Below are 14,719 nucleotides of genomic sequence, written 5' to 3'. Positions count from 1 at the left end.
GGCAAGAAAACCGATCAGCATGGAGCTGCAGTCAGGAATGTCCCATGTACTGCACTCGGAGAGAAATCCCGAGTCTAGGAAGAGGGCTGTGGAATGTCACTTTTCTGTTACTGGGGAGGGAGAAAGTCACCATGAAGTCTGTCTCTCGATTTCTACCTGTTGCTGCTGCTGCTACAACGAGGTCAATTAACTCAGCATCAAATACGATTGAAACGTGGTGTCTAACTCAATACTCAGCAAAGCACAGAGACTGCAATAAATTATCATTGCAATGGACTAGGAAAGCACCATCCAATAAGTATTAGATCGGCTTTGCCAAATGGACATCCGTTGAGACAGCAGCAGAGTTCTCACGTAACTGAGAAGTAGCCAAGTTGTCCTCCAGCAGTAAAATTGTATTGTTTTTGATTAATTATAGCTTCTATTATAGAGCTATTATAGCTGATTTAGCAATGCTGATGTGTTATGCAGTGTTCTAAGGGATCAGATAGTAATTCAAGGTATTGAGCAGCAAGACCAAGCTTCAGGCCTCACTCAAGTCTCAATGTACTGTACTGCACTTTGGCAGATCATATTGGGTGTGTCAGCATTCTTTGCTCATCCATAGCCCATAGGTTAGTTTCCCAATTGAAATTGGTTTCTTAGCAAGGCTGAGCAGATCTGCATCACTTTGATGCAAGGAGAGAGAGAGAGAGAGAGAGAGACCGGTTCAGTTATCCTGATGATTGTGGAATGAAGTTGATGCAAGTATGGCCTTGTATTGGGGGAATGCACGTTTATTTTTGTCAATTGTTTATTTTTCAGTTGTAAAGTATTGTGTCTTCTAGCCTCATTTTGTGCTGTTCCACACTAACAGGGGGTGAGAGTGAAGTACCAGTGAACACTTCCAACCAGGATGATACACATTTAGCTGCAGAACTGGAACAGTCTAGCAACACGCAGCTCGATGAGATGGGTAAAATCCATGTGCATGCTTACCTTTACTTCGGTGATGGTTAGATCTATTATCCAAAACTCGAATAATCAAACAAAATTTGTATTAGATGTCGTATTTCATGTGGGCACCACATGTGGTGCAGGTTGATTTATTTTTCATTTATCCATAGGATGAAGGTATTCCATCCCTAATTGCCTAGAAGATAGTTAAGAGCCAACCCTATTGCTGTCGGTCTGGAGTCACATGGAGGCCAGACCGAGTAAGGATGGTAGATTTCCTTCCCTGAAGGACATCAGTGAACCAGATGGGTTTTTCCAACAATCAGTGATGATTGCATCATCACCATTAGGATATGTTTTGTAATTCCACATCTTTAGTGACATAGAGTCATAGAGATGTACAGCATGGAAACAGACCCTTCGGTCCAACTTGTCCATGCCGACCAGATATCCTAACCCAATCTAGTCCCACCTCCCAGCACCCGGCCCATATCCCTCTAAACCCTTCCTATTCATATATCCATCCAAATGCCTCTTAAATGTTGCAATTGTACCAGCCTCCACCACTTTCTCTGGCAGCTCATTCCATACACACACCACCCTCTGTGTGAAAAGGTTGCCCCTTAGTCCCTTTTAAATCGTTCCCCTCTCACCTTAAAGCTATCCCCTTTAGTTTTGGACTCCCCTGTCTGGAGAAGAGACCTCGGCTAGGTAACCATGATTTTATATAGAACCTTCCATAAGGCCACCCCTCATCCTCCGATGCTCCAGGGGAAATAGCCCGAGTCTATTTAGCATCTCCCTATATAACCGTCTCACCCTTGCAACATGCTTGTAAATTTTGTTTGAACCCTCGTCACCTACTTGAAGCTTCGCAACATTCTTCCTATAGCAGGGAGACCAGAATTGACACATTATTCCAGTAGTGACCTAACCAATGTCCCACAAGAGTGTTTTGCAGTTGTTGAAAAATTCATAGCCTCTCACCTTCTTTTGTTGTCACAATATTTGCATGGAGAAAGTGAGATCTGCAGATGCTGGAGATCAGAGATGGAAATGTGTTGCTGGAAAAGCGCAGCAGGTCAGGCAGCATCTAGGGAACAGGAGAATCGACGTTTTGGGCATTAGCCTTCCTGAAGAAGGGCTAATGCCCGAAACGTCGATTCTCCTGTTCCCTAGATGCTGTCTGACCTGCTGCGCTTTTCCAGCAACACATTTCCAACAATATTTGCATGGCCAGTCCAGTTCAGTTTCTGATCAGTGGTAATTCTTGGAATGTTGATAGTTGCAGATTCAATGATGGTAAGGCAATGGTTAGATTCTCTCTTATTTGTTGTGGTCATTGCCTGGTACATGTGTGGAATGTATATTAATTTGCAATTGTCAACCTAAGCTGATTAGAAACAGTTTACTAAGCTCCTTCTAAGGTGTAGTAGTCATCGAATTTGATCCAGAGATTCAGAATTTATAATCCCTGCATAGCGAGTTGCAAAATGTAATCACTAAATTCGATAGTTTGTGGGTTGACACCAAAAATAACAGCCAGATTACTGACAACATGCAGCCTATTCACTGGAGAATTTAAGGGGAAGGAGTTGGCAGACCTACTGGATTTTTCTACAAGTGATCAAAGTTCCACGCTTTGTGCTTGATATTTAAGTATCTCCATTGTAAGGCAATAAATATCCAAATCCTGAAACCAAACCTTTAAAAATGTCATGATTCGGAGATGCCGGAGTTGGACTGGGGTGTACAAAGTTAAAAATCACACAACACCAGGTTATAGTCCAACAGGTTTAATTGGAAGCACACTAGCTTTCGGAGCGACGCTCCTTCATCAGGTGATTGTGGAGGGCTCGATCGTAACACCGAATATATAGCAAAAATCTGCAGTGTGATGTAACTGAAATTATACATTGAAGAATTGATTGTCTGTTAAGCCTTTCATCTGTTAGAATACAGTGATAGTTTCACTTCTTTCATGTGTTAATCACAAAACCCTTTTTTTAAAAGTTGCATTCGCGGGTTAGCTGTTAACAATGGTGATAGCTAGACAATATGTTGAAGGTGTTAGCCCCCTGTGTTCTTTGTCTATGACCTGATGTTTAGATTGATTCCAATCTAAAAAGTGAAATAACAGAGTTTTACATAAATTCATACAGTTTTTGAGCTCAGAGTTCGACATGAATCTATGTGGTTTTTGAGCAAAGTGCAATGTAACTCTGAAAGTACCAAAAAAATTCACCACACACAATATATATGTGTGCATGTGGGTCTTTGTCTGTCTGTGTGTGTGTCTGTCTGGGGTGGGGGTTGTGAGTGTTAGAAAGTGTGTGTGTGTGTGTGTGTGTGTAGTGAGTGCAGAGTTTCTTAAGTCTGTGAGGGGGTGCATGTGTGGGAGTCTGTGTGTATCTAGGGTGTGTGTGGGTGTCTGTGTGCGCGTCTGTGTGTATCTGTGTCCGTGTGCATGTGAGAGTGTGTGTGTGTGTGTAGGAATATCTGTGTGTGTGTGTGTGTAGTGCAATGGTGATCACCTGTAATGTGACATGAACCCAAGGTCCCGGTTGAGCCCAGGACATTCAGCCTCGAACCTTCGGGTGACCATCCTCCAAGGTGGACTTTGGGACAGGCAGCAGAGGAAAGTGGCTGAGCAGAGGCTGATAGCTAAGTTCGGTACCCATAGGGAGGGCCTCAACCGGGACCTTGGGTTCATGTCACATTACAGGTGATCACCATTGCACGACACACGCACACACACAGATATTCCTACACACACACACTCTCACATGCACACGGACACAGATACACACAGACGCGCACACAGACACCCACACACACCCTTATAGACACAGACTCCCACACATGCACCCCCTCACAGACTTAAGACACTCTGCACTCACTACACACACACACTTTCTCACACTCACAACCCCCACCCCAGACAGACACACACACAGACAGACAAAGACCCACATGCACACATATATATTGTGTGTGGTGAGTTTTTTTGGTACTTTCAGAGTTACATTGCCCTTTGCTCAAAAACCACATAGATTCATGTCGAACTCTGAGCTCAAAAACTGCATGAATTTATGTAAAACTCTGTTATTTCACTTTTTAGATTGGAATCAATCTAAACATCAGGTCATAGACAGAGAACACAGGGGGCTAACACCTTCAACATATTGTCTAGCTATCACCATTGTTAACAGCTAACCCGAGAATGCAACTTTTAAAAAAAAGGGTTTTGTGATTTACACATGAAAGAAGTGAAACTATCACTGTATTCTAACAGATGAAAGGCTTAACAGACAATCAATTCTTCAATGTATAATTTCAGTTACATCACACTGCAGATTTTTGCTATATATTCGGTGTTACGATCGAGCCCTCCACAATCACCTGATGAAGGAGCGTCGCTCCGAAAGCTAGTGTGCTTCCAATTAAACCTGTTGGACTATAACCTGGTGTTGTGTGATTTTTAACTTTAAAAATGTCAGAAGTCACACGACACCAGGTTGTAATCCAACAGGTTTATTTGAAATCACAAGCTTCCGAAGCGCTGCCCCTTGGTCAGATGAAGTGGAGGGAAGCACATAGGCACAGAACTTACAGGGAGAGAGGTCATTGCAAGATAATTCCAGGTAATTAAGCGTGTCAAAAGGTAGTACAAATGGCGTGAATTGAGTGTCGACAGGCTGAATAGCAAGTCTCTGCAGATGATCAAAAGTTTCAAACAATGTGAGTGAAGTAGGTGAAAGTGAGGATTGCAGATGCTGTAGATTAGAGTCAAGATCAGAGTGGTGCTGGAAAAGCAAAGCAGGTCAGGCAGCGTCCGAGGAGCAGAGAATCGACGTTTCGGGCAGGACCCCTTCATCAGGAATGGTGATGTGTGAGTAAAGTGTCAACGGCCGAATAATGTGAAGCAATGAGCTATGAGGCAGAGAGATGATTACAAAATATCAAAAATAAGATGGTGCTTGTGACAAACCAAGTGGCTGGAATGACACGATAGGTATAAGAGTCACATAGAGTCATAGAGATGTACAGCATGGAAACAGACCCTTTGGTCCAACCCATCCATGCCGACCAGATACCCCAACCCAGTCTAGTCCCACCTGTCAAAACCCGGCCCATATCCCTCCAAGCCCTTCCTTTTCATATATCCATCCAAATGCCTTTTAAATGTTGCAATTGTACCAGCCTCCACCACTTCCTCTGGCAGCTCATTCCATACCCATACCACTCTCTGTGTGAAAAGGTTGCCCCTCAGGTCTCTTTTATATCTTTCCCCTCTCACCCTTAACCTATGCACTCTAGTTCTGGACTCCCCCACCCCAGGGAAAAGACTTTGCCTGTTTAACCTATCCATGCCCCTCATAATTTTATAATCCTCTATAAGGTCACCCCTCAGCCTCCGACGCTGCAGGGAAAACAGCCCCACATGACAAGGGCCTGCCCCAGTCCAACACTGACAACTCCACATCATTAAAAATAATGTGCAGGGTAATCAAAAATGTTAATGGCAGTTCGAACATGCTTCCTCAGCATTTCTTACTGTAAATTACTGGGACAGTATCAAATAATTCCCACTTTGAATGTTCCAATTTTGGTGGCATGACTGGGGTTCCAGTTACTTTCCCAGAATGAATGAGCACCAATATATACGTCACTTGGAATGTTCAGTGAGAACATCCCTTCACATAGGATCTTCAACACAGTAAAATATACTAAGACCCTTCTTAGGAATATCAGCAAGTTAAGACCAAGATCGAGTCACACAGGGAAGCTGACTGAAACTTGGTCGAGAATGGTTTTAGATAGAAGGCACAATTACAAATGAGAATGGCTGGGGAGGGGTGAGCAGGCAGAGGTATGGAGATCTCCGAGATAGTGAGGCTGGCAAATGGGGCTGAGTGAGGCCAAAGAAGGATTTGAATAAAAGGATGAGAATAATTTTCACACCTTCCTGAAGTAATGTGACACAGAAAACTGAAAGGTAAGCTATTTTAATAACGGGGTAGGTTAAACCATCTTGCTGGTCACTTGCTTCAAGTCGTGATTGCCCCCAAGTCTGTCTGTTCTGATACCCAGTGGATGATAATACTGGCAGGGCGTGTAAATTGCAGTTACTAGGAAAGATTAGATAGGCTACGTTAATCAGAACAGAAGAGTCTGAAGGGTATCATAAATGAGGTGTTCAAATATGGATACAGGGAACAGGGAATTCCTGTTTTCCCTAGGAGAGAGGTCACTTACCAGGGGATACAGGTGACTGGTTTGAGAACATAGAACATAGAAAGTGCAGCACAGAAACAGGCCTTTTAGCCCTCCAGATCTCTGCTGTCCTTGATGCCATCTGTTCATATGCGAACCATATTCCTCCATTCCCTACCCATTCATCTGTCCGACTAAATGCCTCTTAAACTCAGCTATCATATCTGCTTCTATCATCTCCCGTGACAGTGTGGTTCAGGCATCTACCACCCTGTGTACAAAAAGTTTTCCTAACACATTTCCATTAAACCTTCAGCCCCTCTCAGTGTAAACCAGTATCCATTAGTATTTGACGTTTCTATCCTGTGAAAAAGGCACCAAGGATCCACCCTATCCATGCCCCTCATAATTTTAAACACTTCTGTCAGCCTCTCAGCCTCCAATGCTCTAGTAAAATCAGTTCAAGTTTGTCCAACGTCTTCTTACAACTAATACTCTCCAATCCAGGCAACATCTTGATAAGCCTCTTTTGCACCCTCTCCAAAGCCTTTACTGCCTTCCTATAATGTGGGAACTGCACACAGTAATCTACATGGGCCCCAACTAAAATCTTGCACAGCTGCAACATGACTTGCCAACTCAATGCCTCAACTGTTGAAGGCAAGCATCTTTACCACCTTATCCACTGGTGTTGCCAACTTTGGGGAGTTACAGAGTTGGAGCAAAGATACCTCTGTATACTGCTGAGGGTCATGTCATTTACTATATATCTTTCTCCTGCATTTGGCCTCCCAAAGTGCATTAGCTCACACTTGTCCAGATTAAACTCCATCTGTGTCTACGAATGTCTACACTGACCCAATGAAACTCCCATCCAAGTACAATATGAGTTTTAATTAACCCCAACAACATTTTTTTGCCCCTTGTTGTTTTCTATCTCTACTGTTGCAGGATCTACATGATTATTTTACAAGCCAATATTGTTCCTCACTTCTTTACTAATGCTACCCCATCTGCCTTCCCTTTTTATCTGTCCTTCCTACAGTAAATATCTCTGGAGGTTCAGTTCCCATCCTCAGTCGCCCTGCAGCCATATCACCATAATTGCAAATATGTCAAAATAGTTTATCTACATACACTGCTGATTTATATACCCTTACTGTAAATGCTCCACGCAATAAGACACATAGCTATTAGACTTGTCTTTTTAACCTTATTCGTTACCTTAGCTTTATTTTGCATTGTGGTCCCATTTGTTTCTCATCCTTTTTTTTGGTCTGTCTACCATCCTTGCTTTTTAATCTTTCTGTCTTTTCTTTCTGCCCTTGTTTCTCCATCTTCTGTCACCTTGCTCAGGTTTCCACCCCTGCCTTTCTAGTTTAAACTCTTTCACCAGCAGGAGCAAACCCCTGTTACTTGTACTGTTTTGTTGAAAAGGTTCAGCGTGCAACCTGCAGCCTAATGACTATGTAAGGGATAAGCATGTGTGTCAATAATCTGTGAAATCCGAGGCATTTGTCCTACAGGGTCAGTGGGAATCCCACCAGTGCACAGTGAATTAACTAAATTATTCTACTGACGTGCAGTTTTCTTTGGAGTTTATGTTTTACATTGGCTGCCTCAGTTTCATTTGGTAAAGTCTAGGACTCTACAGCTTGTACGTATATCATTGAAAGGAGAAAGCTTGATCTATACGTGCAGCGGTCAGATATTTGGGAAAAGTTCCCAGTGTTTTCTAATGCATCATGAATTCTATTAATGTCTGTATATTTTAATTTAGTGTCTCAGGTAATGTTCTGGGGACTCAGATTCAAATCGCACCATGGCAGATGGTGAAATTTGAATTCCGTAAAAACCTGGAATTCAGTGTCTAATGATAAATGCCCTGTAGGGAAGGAAACTGTTACCCTTACCAGGTCTGATACCTGGCAAAGCATGGTGGCTCAGTAGTTAGCATTGCTGCCTTACAATACCAGGCACGCAGGGTCAATTCTAGCCTCAAAATGCCTGTCGATGTCTAGTTTGCACATTTTTCTTTCGTCTGCGTGGGCTTTCCTCCAGGTGCTCCAGTTTCCTCCCACATGGTGGATTAGCCATGGGCAGTGCAGGGTTACAGGGATAGGGTAGGGGGTTGAGTCTGGGTGGGATGCTCTTCGGAGAGTCAGTGAGGACTTGTTGGGCCAAATGGCCCAGTTCCATGCAGTAGGGATTCTATGATTCTGGCCTACATGTGCCCTCTGGGCAACTAAGGATAGGCAATAAATCACAGCCTCGTTAACAGGTGGCTGTGAATACATTTTCAAAAAAGGGGCTGATCATTTAAGTCCTGAACTCTCTGCCACACAAAGTTGTGAATTCTCCACTACTCAATATATTTAAGGGGGGGTAGAAAGCGTTTTGATCTCTTGGGGAATCAAGGCTGATGGGGGCAGTAGAGTTGAAAACTAAGGTCAGTATTGAATGGTAGAGCGATCTTGATTGGCAGATTGGCCTACTCCTATTCCTTCTGTTTCTGTGTGCAGGAGTGAGCAGAATTGGATGGACTGAATAATTTGCTCGTCACAGGAAATACACTCTTTCTTTGATTATTGAATGTCTGCAGCAAATGGCTGAGTCACACAAGCCAGGAGCAGTCCTTTTTATCCCCAGTTACTGCCAAGCAGTAGAGTCGCGGAGCCCAGAACAGACCCTAAGGTCCACTTTGTCTGCGTTGACCAGATATCCCAACTTAACTTAGACCCATTTGCCAGCATTTGGACCATATCCCTCTAAACCCTTCCTATTCATATACCCATCCAGATGCCTTTTAAATGTTGTTGTTGTACCAGCCTCCACCACTTCCTCTGGCATACACACACCACCCTCTGCGTGAAAAGGTTACCTCTCTGGTCCTTTTTAAATATTTCCCCTCTCATCTTAAACCTATAACCTGTAATTTTGGACTCCGTCACCCCAGGGAAAAGACCTTGGGCTATTCATCCTATCCATGCCCCTCACAATTTTATAAACCTCTATAAGGTCACCCCTCAACCTCCAGCGCTCTAGGGAAAATAGCCTCAGCCTATTCTGCTTCTCTGAATAACTCAAGGCTATTCGACCTAACAAAGAAAGTTTCTACCTCCCTCCCTCCTGTGCTCTCTGCTTCGATCCGCCTCTGCTCCTTATCTCATTCTCTGCTGAGCTGTATCCAGACAGACCTTTGTCTCGATCTTTATGCTTTCAGCTCTTACTTCATGTTTCATGCCAGGGAGACAATAGATAAAAAGTGCCTGCTTTTAACACACTGTCAGGAGGTGTCCCAGATTTATTGTCTTATATCCATATTTCCTTATTAAGTCCTAATTCTGATAGCTGCCCAGTGGCGAGGTCAGAGTGGGCCAATGCTGGAACTGACAGAACTGCTTCCACTATTCACTGGCAAAGCAACTCAGGCCAGAGGAATTCTTCAGAACATTTTGTACCAGGTCTCCACTCGTTTCAAAAGCTTTTGTTGGATTTAAATTGGAGTAAAGTATCCTGCACAAAATAAATATTGTGCCTGACTCGACAGCAGTGGACTGTCACTCACTCAAAGACTTTAATTTGAGCCATAACAAATGGAACCTTGCCATTTTAGTCTCTGAGTGGAAGGGTGCTGTGAGTGGAAGGGTGCTGTTACATTTTTAGGGTTGGGGAAAAGGAAGCATAGATTGCTACCACCCAGTGTGTGCTTGGAAACCACCTCCAGCCATGTGCTGGGAGTCAGTTATGGCAGAGAGCCTGTAAACTCCAGGAAACTCCACTTGGGGTGACATGGTGGCTCAGTGGTTAGCATTGCTGCCTCAGAGCGCCAGGCACCCGGGTTCAATTCTAGCCTCAGGCAACTCTCTGTGTGGAGTTTTCACATTCTCCCTGTGTGCTCCGGGTGCTTCGGTTTCCTCCCACAGTCCAAAGATGTGCAGGTCAGGTAAATTGGCCGTGCGAAATTGCCCATAGTGTTCAGGGATTAGTCAGGCGTAAAGGTAGAGGGATGGGGAATGGGTTTAGGTGGGATACTCTTCGGAGGGTCGGTGTGGACTTGTTGGGCCGAAGGGCCTGTTTCCGCACTGTAAGGACTCTTTTAAAAAAAATAAAATCCCAATGATGTGCCCACTCTGCTCCAAAGTGGGCACTTAATTGCCGTTCATTGGTTAGCTCTTGCTGCTGGCCAACCAGACTTCCTATTCTGCAAGTTTACTCCTGGTCCTGCCTTTATACCTATCTCAGCAGGATGGGCGTATTTCTGTCTGGCATCGTAAAATCTTGTAATACCGGACTGTACAGATTATCGATCCCCAATTTATGTAAAACAGTATTGTTCTCCGAGTGTGTGCAATGCTAAACGCTCTCGACTGCTTATCCCTACTTATTGTGAGAAAGGGGTAGTACATCAGCTTAAACTGCTGTACAAAGAATGATTCCACCAATGAACTTTGGAAAGCAATTAGTCACTAGCTCTGATTATTGTCATGTAACTAACCATCATGGTGCTCTCCAGTCAGAATAATTACTTTGTGAATTTTCCTACAGTTGCACTGCTCAATTAAATCAAAAAGAAAGACGATTATAAGTAAAACTAATTGCTTCCAGAGTTCACTGCTAAATTATTCTCTCTGGAGCAGTTTAAGATGCGCCACAAAACACTTTCTCCCATCAAAGCCAGTCCCTCTGGAACACACTCATTTACCTCACTGACTCTCCCCTCCAAGTAATTCAATTCAATTGAAAGGAAGTTTTAAAAATCAAGAGGGAACAGAGATGCAGGGAAATGAACAGACCATCAAAATCAGGATTAAAGTGTAAAAGGATGGGGTAGAAAATATATGCAGAAGAATACAGCAGAAGTCAGAACCAGAATAAGCAATAATTGTGAAAGATTCATGGTTAAGGCTCTTTACCTGAATGTACACTGCATCTATAATAAAACATGAGGTGACAACACAAACAGAAATGAATGTAACTTGGTAGCTATTACAGAGATGTAGTGTAGGATGATCAACTCGAGATATAAGCGATATAACATTTATGAAGAACAGGCAAAAAGGAATAGGAGGTGGGGTAGCTTTGTTAATGAAGATTCTATCAGTGCAGTGGTGATATTGATATGATAAATTGTGGTGTGGAATTGGTGTGGGTAGAAATAAGAATCGCAAGGGAACGAAGTCACGTGCGGAAATGATCTATAGGCCCCTGAACACTGACAACACTGTAGGACAAAATATAAATTAGGAAATAGTGGAGGCAAGTAAGAAAAGCACTATAATAGGTAAATTTAATCTGCATGTTGACTAGACAAATCATGGAAGATGATTTTGTGGATTGCATCATGAATTGCTTCTTAGGTTGTCCATCTTACCTAGAAACAGGCTAGTTTAGATTTAGTAATGTGTAAAAAGAGATCTTGTAGTTAAGGATCTTCTGGGGAGTAGTGATGTAGTGATCCCAAAGTGGTCAAATTTTAAGTTGTTTGAGGGAGAGTAATTCAGGCCTCAAACCATTGCCCTTGATTTAAATAGGGGTAAACACAGAGATATGAAGAAGAGTTGTCCAAAGTGGGAAAGTGAGTGGAACAAAAGTGGCAAATATTTAAGCCGATGTTTGGTTATGCTCAACAAAAAGCTTATTCCAGTCAAAAAGGATAACTTGATGAGAAGGATGAACCACGCATGGTTAACAAAGGAGGTCCAGGAGAGTATCCAGGCAAAAGCTAAGCCATGCAAAGTGGCAAAAACTAGTGGTAGGCCACAGGATTGGGAATGCTTTAGGAACTAGCAGCAGGTGACTAAAAACAAAATGGGAGAAAATTGAAAGCAAATTGGCAGAAAATACCAAAGCAAACAGCAAGAGCTTCTCCAGGTTTATACAAAGAGAGTCACCAATGTACGTGTAGGAGCTTGGAAGATGCAAATGGGAAATAATTGGCAGATAATTGAAACCAATATTTTGTAGTCTTCATAGTTGAGGACATTATAAACGTCTCAAAGATAACATAGGGAAGGTGCTAATGGGAGTAAAGATCTTGTAGCAACCTGTATCTCAAGAATAAAGTGTTTGACAAGTCGCCGGGACCTGATGGCCTGCACCCAATGGTTTTAAAGGAAGTGCCTGCAGAGATGGTGTGCAGGTATTGGTCAGTCTATTCCAGAATTCACTAGATTCCAGAGGTATTCCAGCAGATTAGTGATTCCCCCCCCCCCCCCGTGTGGTGCTCCTGTTCAAGAAGGGATGGAGACAGAAAGGCAGGAAACTATAGGCCAGTTAACCAAACAGCTGTCATGGGGAAAAAAGCTGGCGTCCATTACTAAGGAAGAAATAGTGGGACAAGTTGAGGTAATCGAACAAAGTTAACATGGTTTGGTGAAAGGGATTGTCAATATTTGTCAAATTTGATAGAGTTCTTTGAGGACTGGTAGATGAAATGTGTTTGGATTTTTAGAAGGTGTTTGATAAGGTACCCATGGAAGGTAGGTTCAAGATAGAGCTCACAGCATTGAGGGCAATGTTTTAGCATGGATCGAGAATTGGTTATAGAGTCATAGAGGTATACAGCATGGAAACAGACTCTTTGGTCCAGATATTCTAACCTAATCTAGTCCCACCTGCCAGTACCCAGCCCATTTCCTTCCAAACCCTTCCTATTCCTATATCCATCCAAATGCCTCTTAAATATTGCAATTGTATCAGCCTCCACCACTTCCTCTGGCAGCTCATTCCATACACACCACCCTCTGCGTGAAAACGTTCCTTAGGTGTCTTTTATATCTTTCTCCTCTCACTCTAAACCTATGCTCTCTAGTTCTGGACTCCCATACCCCTTATCCATGCCCTTCATGATTTTATGAACCTCTTTAAGGTCATCCCTCAGTCCCTGATGCTCCAGGGAAAAGCCCCAGCCTATTCAGCCTTTCCCTATAACTCAAATCCTCCAACCCTAGCAACATCCTTGTAAATCTTTTCTGAACCCTTTCAAGTTTCACAACATCCTCTGATAGGAAGGAGACCAGAACTGCATACAATATTCCAAATCAATGTCCTGTACAGCTGCAGCATGACCTCCCAACTCCTGTACTCAATACTCTCACCAACAAAGGAAAGCATACAAACGCCTTCTTCACTTTCCCATCTACCTGCGACTCTACTTTGAAGGAGCTATGAACCTGCATTCCAAAGTCTTTGTTCAGCAACACTCCCTAGGACCTTACCATTGAGTGTATAAGTCCTGCTAAGATTTGCTTTCCCAAAATGTAGCATCTCGCATTTATCTGAATTAAACTCCATCTGCCACCCATTGGCCCATGTGATCAAGATCCCGCTGTCCACTACATCTCCAATTTTGGTATCGCCTGCAAACATACCAACTAGACCTCCCATGTTCACATTCAAATCATTTATATAAATGATGAAAAGTAGTGGACCCAGCACCGATCCTTGTGGCACTCCACTGGTCACAGGCCTCCAGTCTGAAAACAAACCTTGACCATCGCCCTCCGTCCTCTACCTTCAAGCCAGTTCTGTATACAAATGGCTAGTTCTCCCTGTAGGTTGAGTCAGGATTAATGGATATTCAGGTGGAGAGCCAAAAGGATCAGTCCTAGGACCTCAATTATTTACTGTTTATGTAATTGACTTAAAGGAGGGGGCAGAGTGCAATGTATCCAAAAAAGACCGAAAGAAATCTGAAACATACACAGACATTGCTGGGAAATCTCAGCAGCTCTGGCAGCATCTGTGGAGAGAATTGAGACTTAATGTTTTAGTCTGGTGGCTCCTTTTCAGAACTATTTTGAAGAAGGGTCACTGGACCAGAAATGTTAACCCTGATTTCTCTCCACAGATACAACCAGTCCCTATTGAGATTTTCCAGCAATTTCTGGTAATGTATCCAATTTTGTTGATAATTCAACAGTAATTGAGAGGGCATGTTGTGATGAGAGTGGTCAAAAATCTAACTGATAAAGTTTAAGGTAGGAAAGAGTGAGGTCATGTACTTCTGCAGAAAGAGTCAAAAGGCAGATAATTATTTAAATGGACAGGGGATCTGTAAGTTCGCATGCATGAACACATCAAACATTAATAATCAGGTCCAGCAAATAATTAAGAAGGTAAATGAAATTTTTGCCTTTTTTTCCAAGGGGGTCAGAGTTTAAAAATAGGGAAGTCTTGTTCCAACTGCAGAGGATGAGGGGGCGTGAGGCACTAAAGACATAATTCCAGAATAAGGGAATATTTATTTAAAATTGAGAAATAAAGGAATTACTTTGCCTGGAAACTAGTGAATGTCTGAAATTCTTTATCTCAAAGAGTTGTGGAGGCTAATTCAACGGGAAGTATTGAAAAAGGAGTAGATTGATTTGTGAAACATCAGTGTTGAATCTATTGAAAGCTCACGTGAAATAAGATTTGAGGCCAATAATAGATCAGTCCTGATTGTACAGAATGGTGAGTCAGGCTAGTGGAGCTGAATGGCCCATAACTGCTCCTGTTCCCTATGCTAATGACTTCAAGAAGATACCTTCCCACTAATTACAGCAGTGTGGGAACTATTGTA

General features: G+C 42.9%; 1 protein-coding gene across 1 annotated transcript in view; it reads left to right on the top strand.

The window, feature by feature from the left end:
* The window catches only part of LOC122551458 (islet cell autoantigen 1-like protein), a 139,107-nt gene that overhangs the window by 115,476 nt on the left and 8,912 nt on the right, over window positions 1–14,719 (top strand). The window contains exon 11 of the mRNA XM_043693391.2: window positions 857–955. Within this exon, the coding sequence (XP_043549326.1) occupies window positions 857–955 (99 nt within the window). The remainder of the gene's footprint in view (window positions 1–856; window positions 956–14,719) is intronic.

Source organism: Chiloscyllium plagiosum, unplaced genomic scaffold (genome assembly GCF_037043375.1).
Source record: "Chiloscyllium plagiosum isolate Xiang-an unplaced genomic scaffold, Cpla_swu_hap1 HiC_scaffold_7, whole genome shotgun sequence".
Taxonomy (NCBI): domain Eukaryota; kingdom Metazoa; phylum Chordata; class Chondrichthyes; order Orectolobiformes; family Hemiscylliidae; genus Chiloscyllium; species Chiloscyllium plagiosum.
Note: the sequence above shows the minus strand (reverse complement) of the source record. Positions and strands in the feature narration are given on the sequence as shown.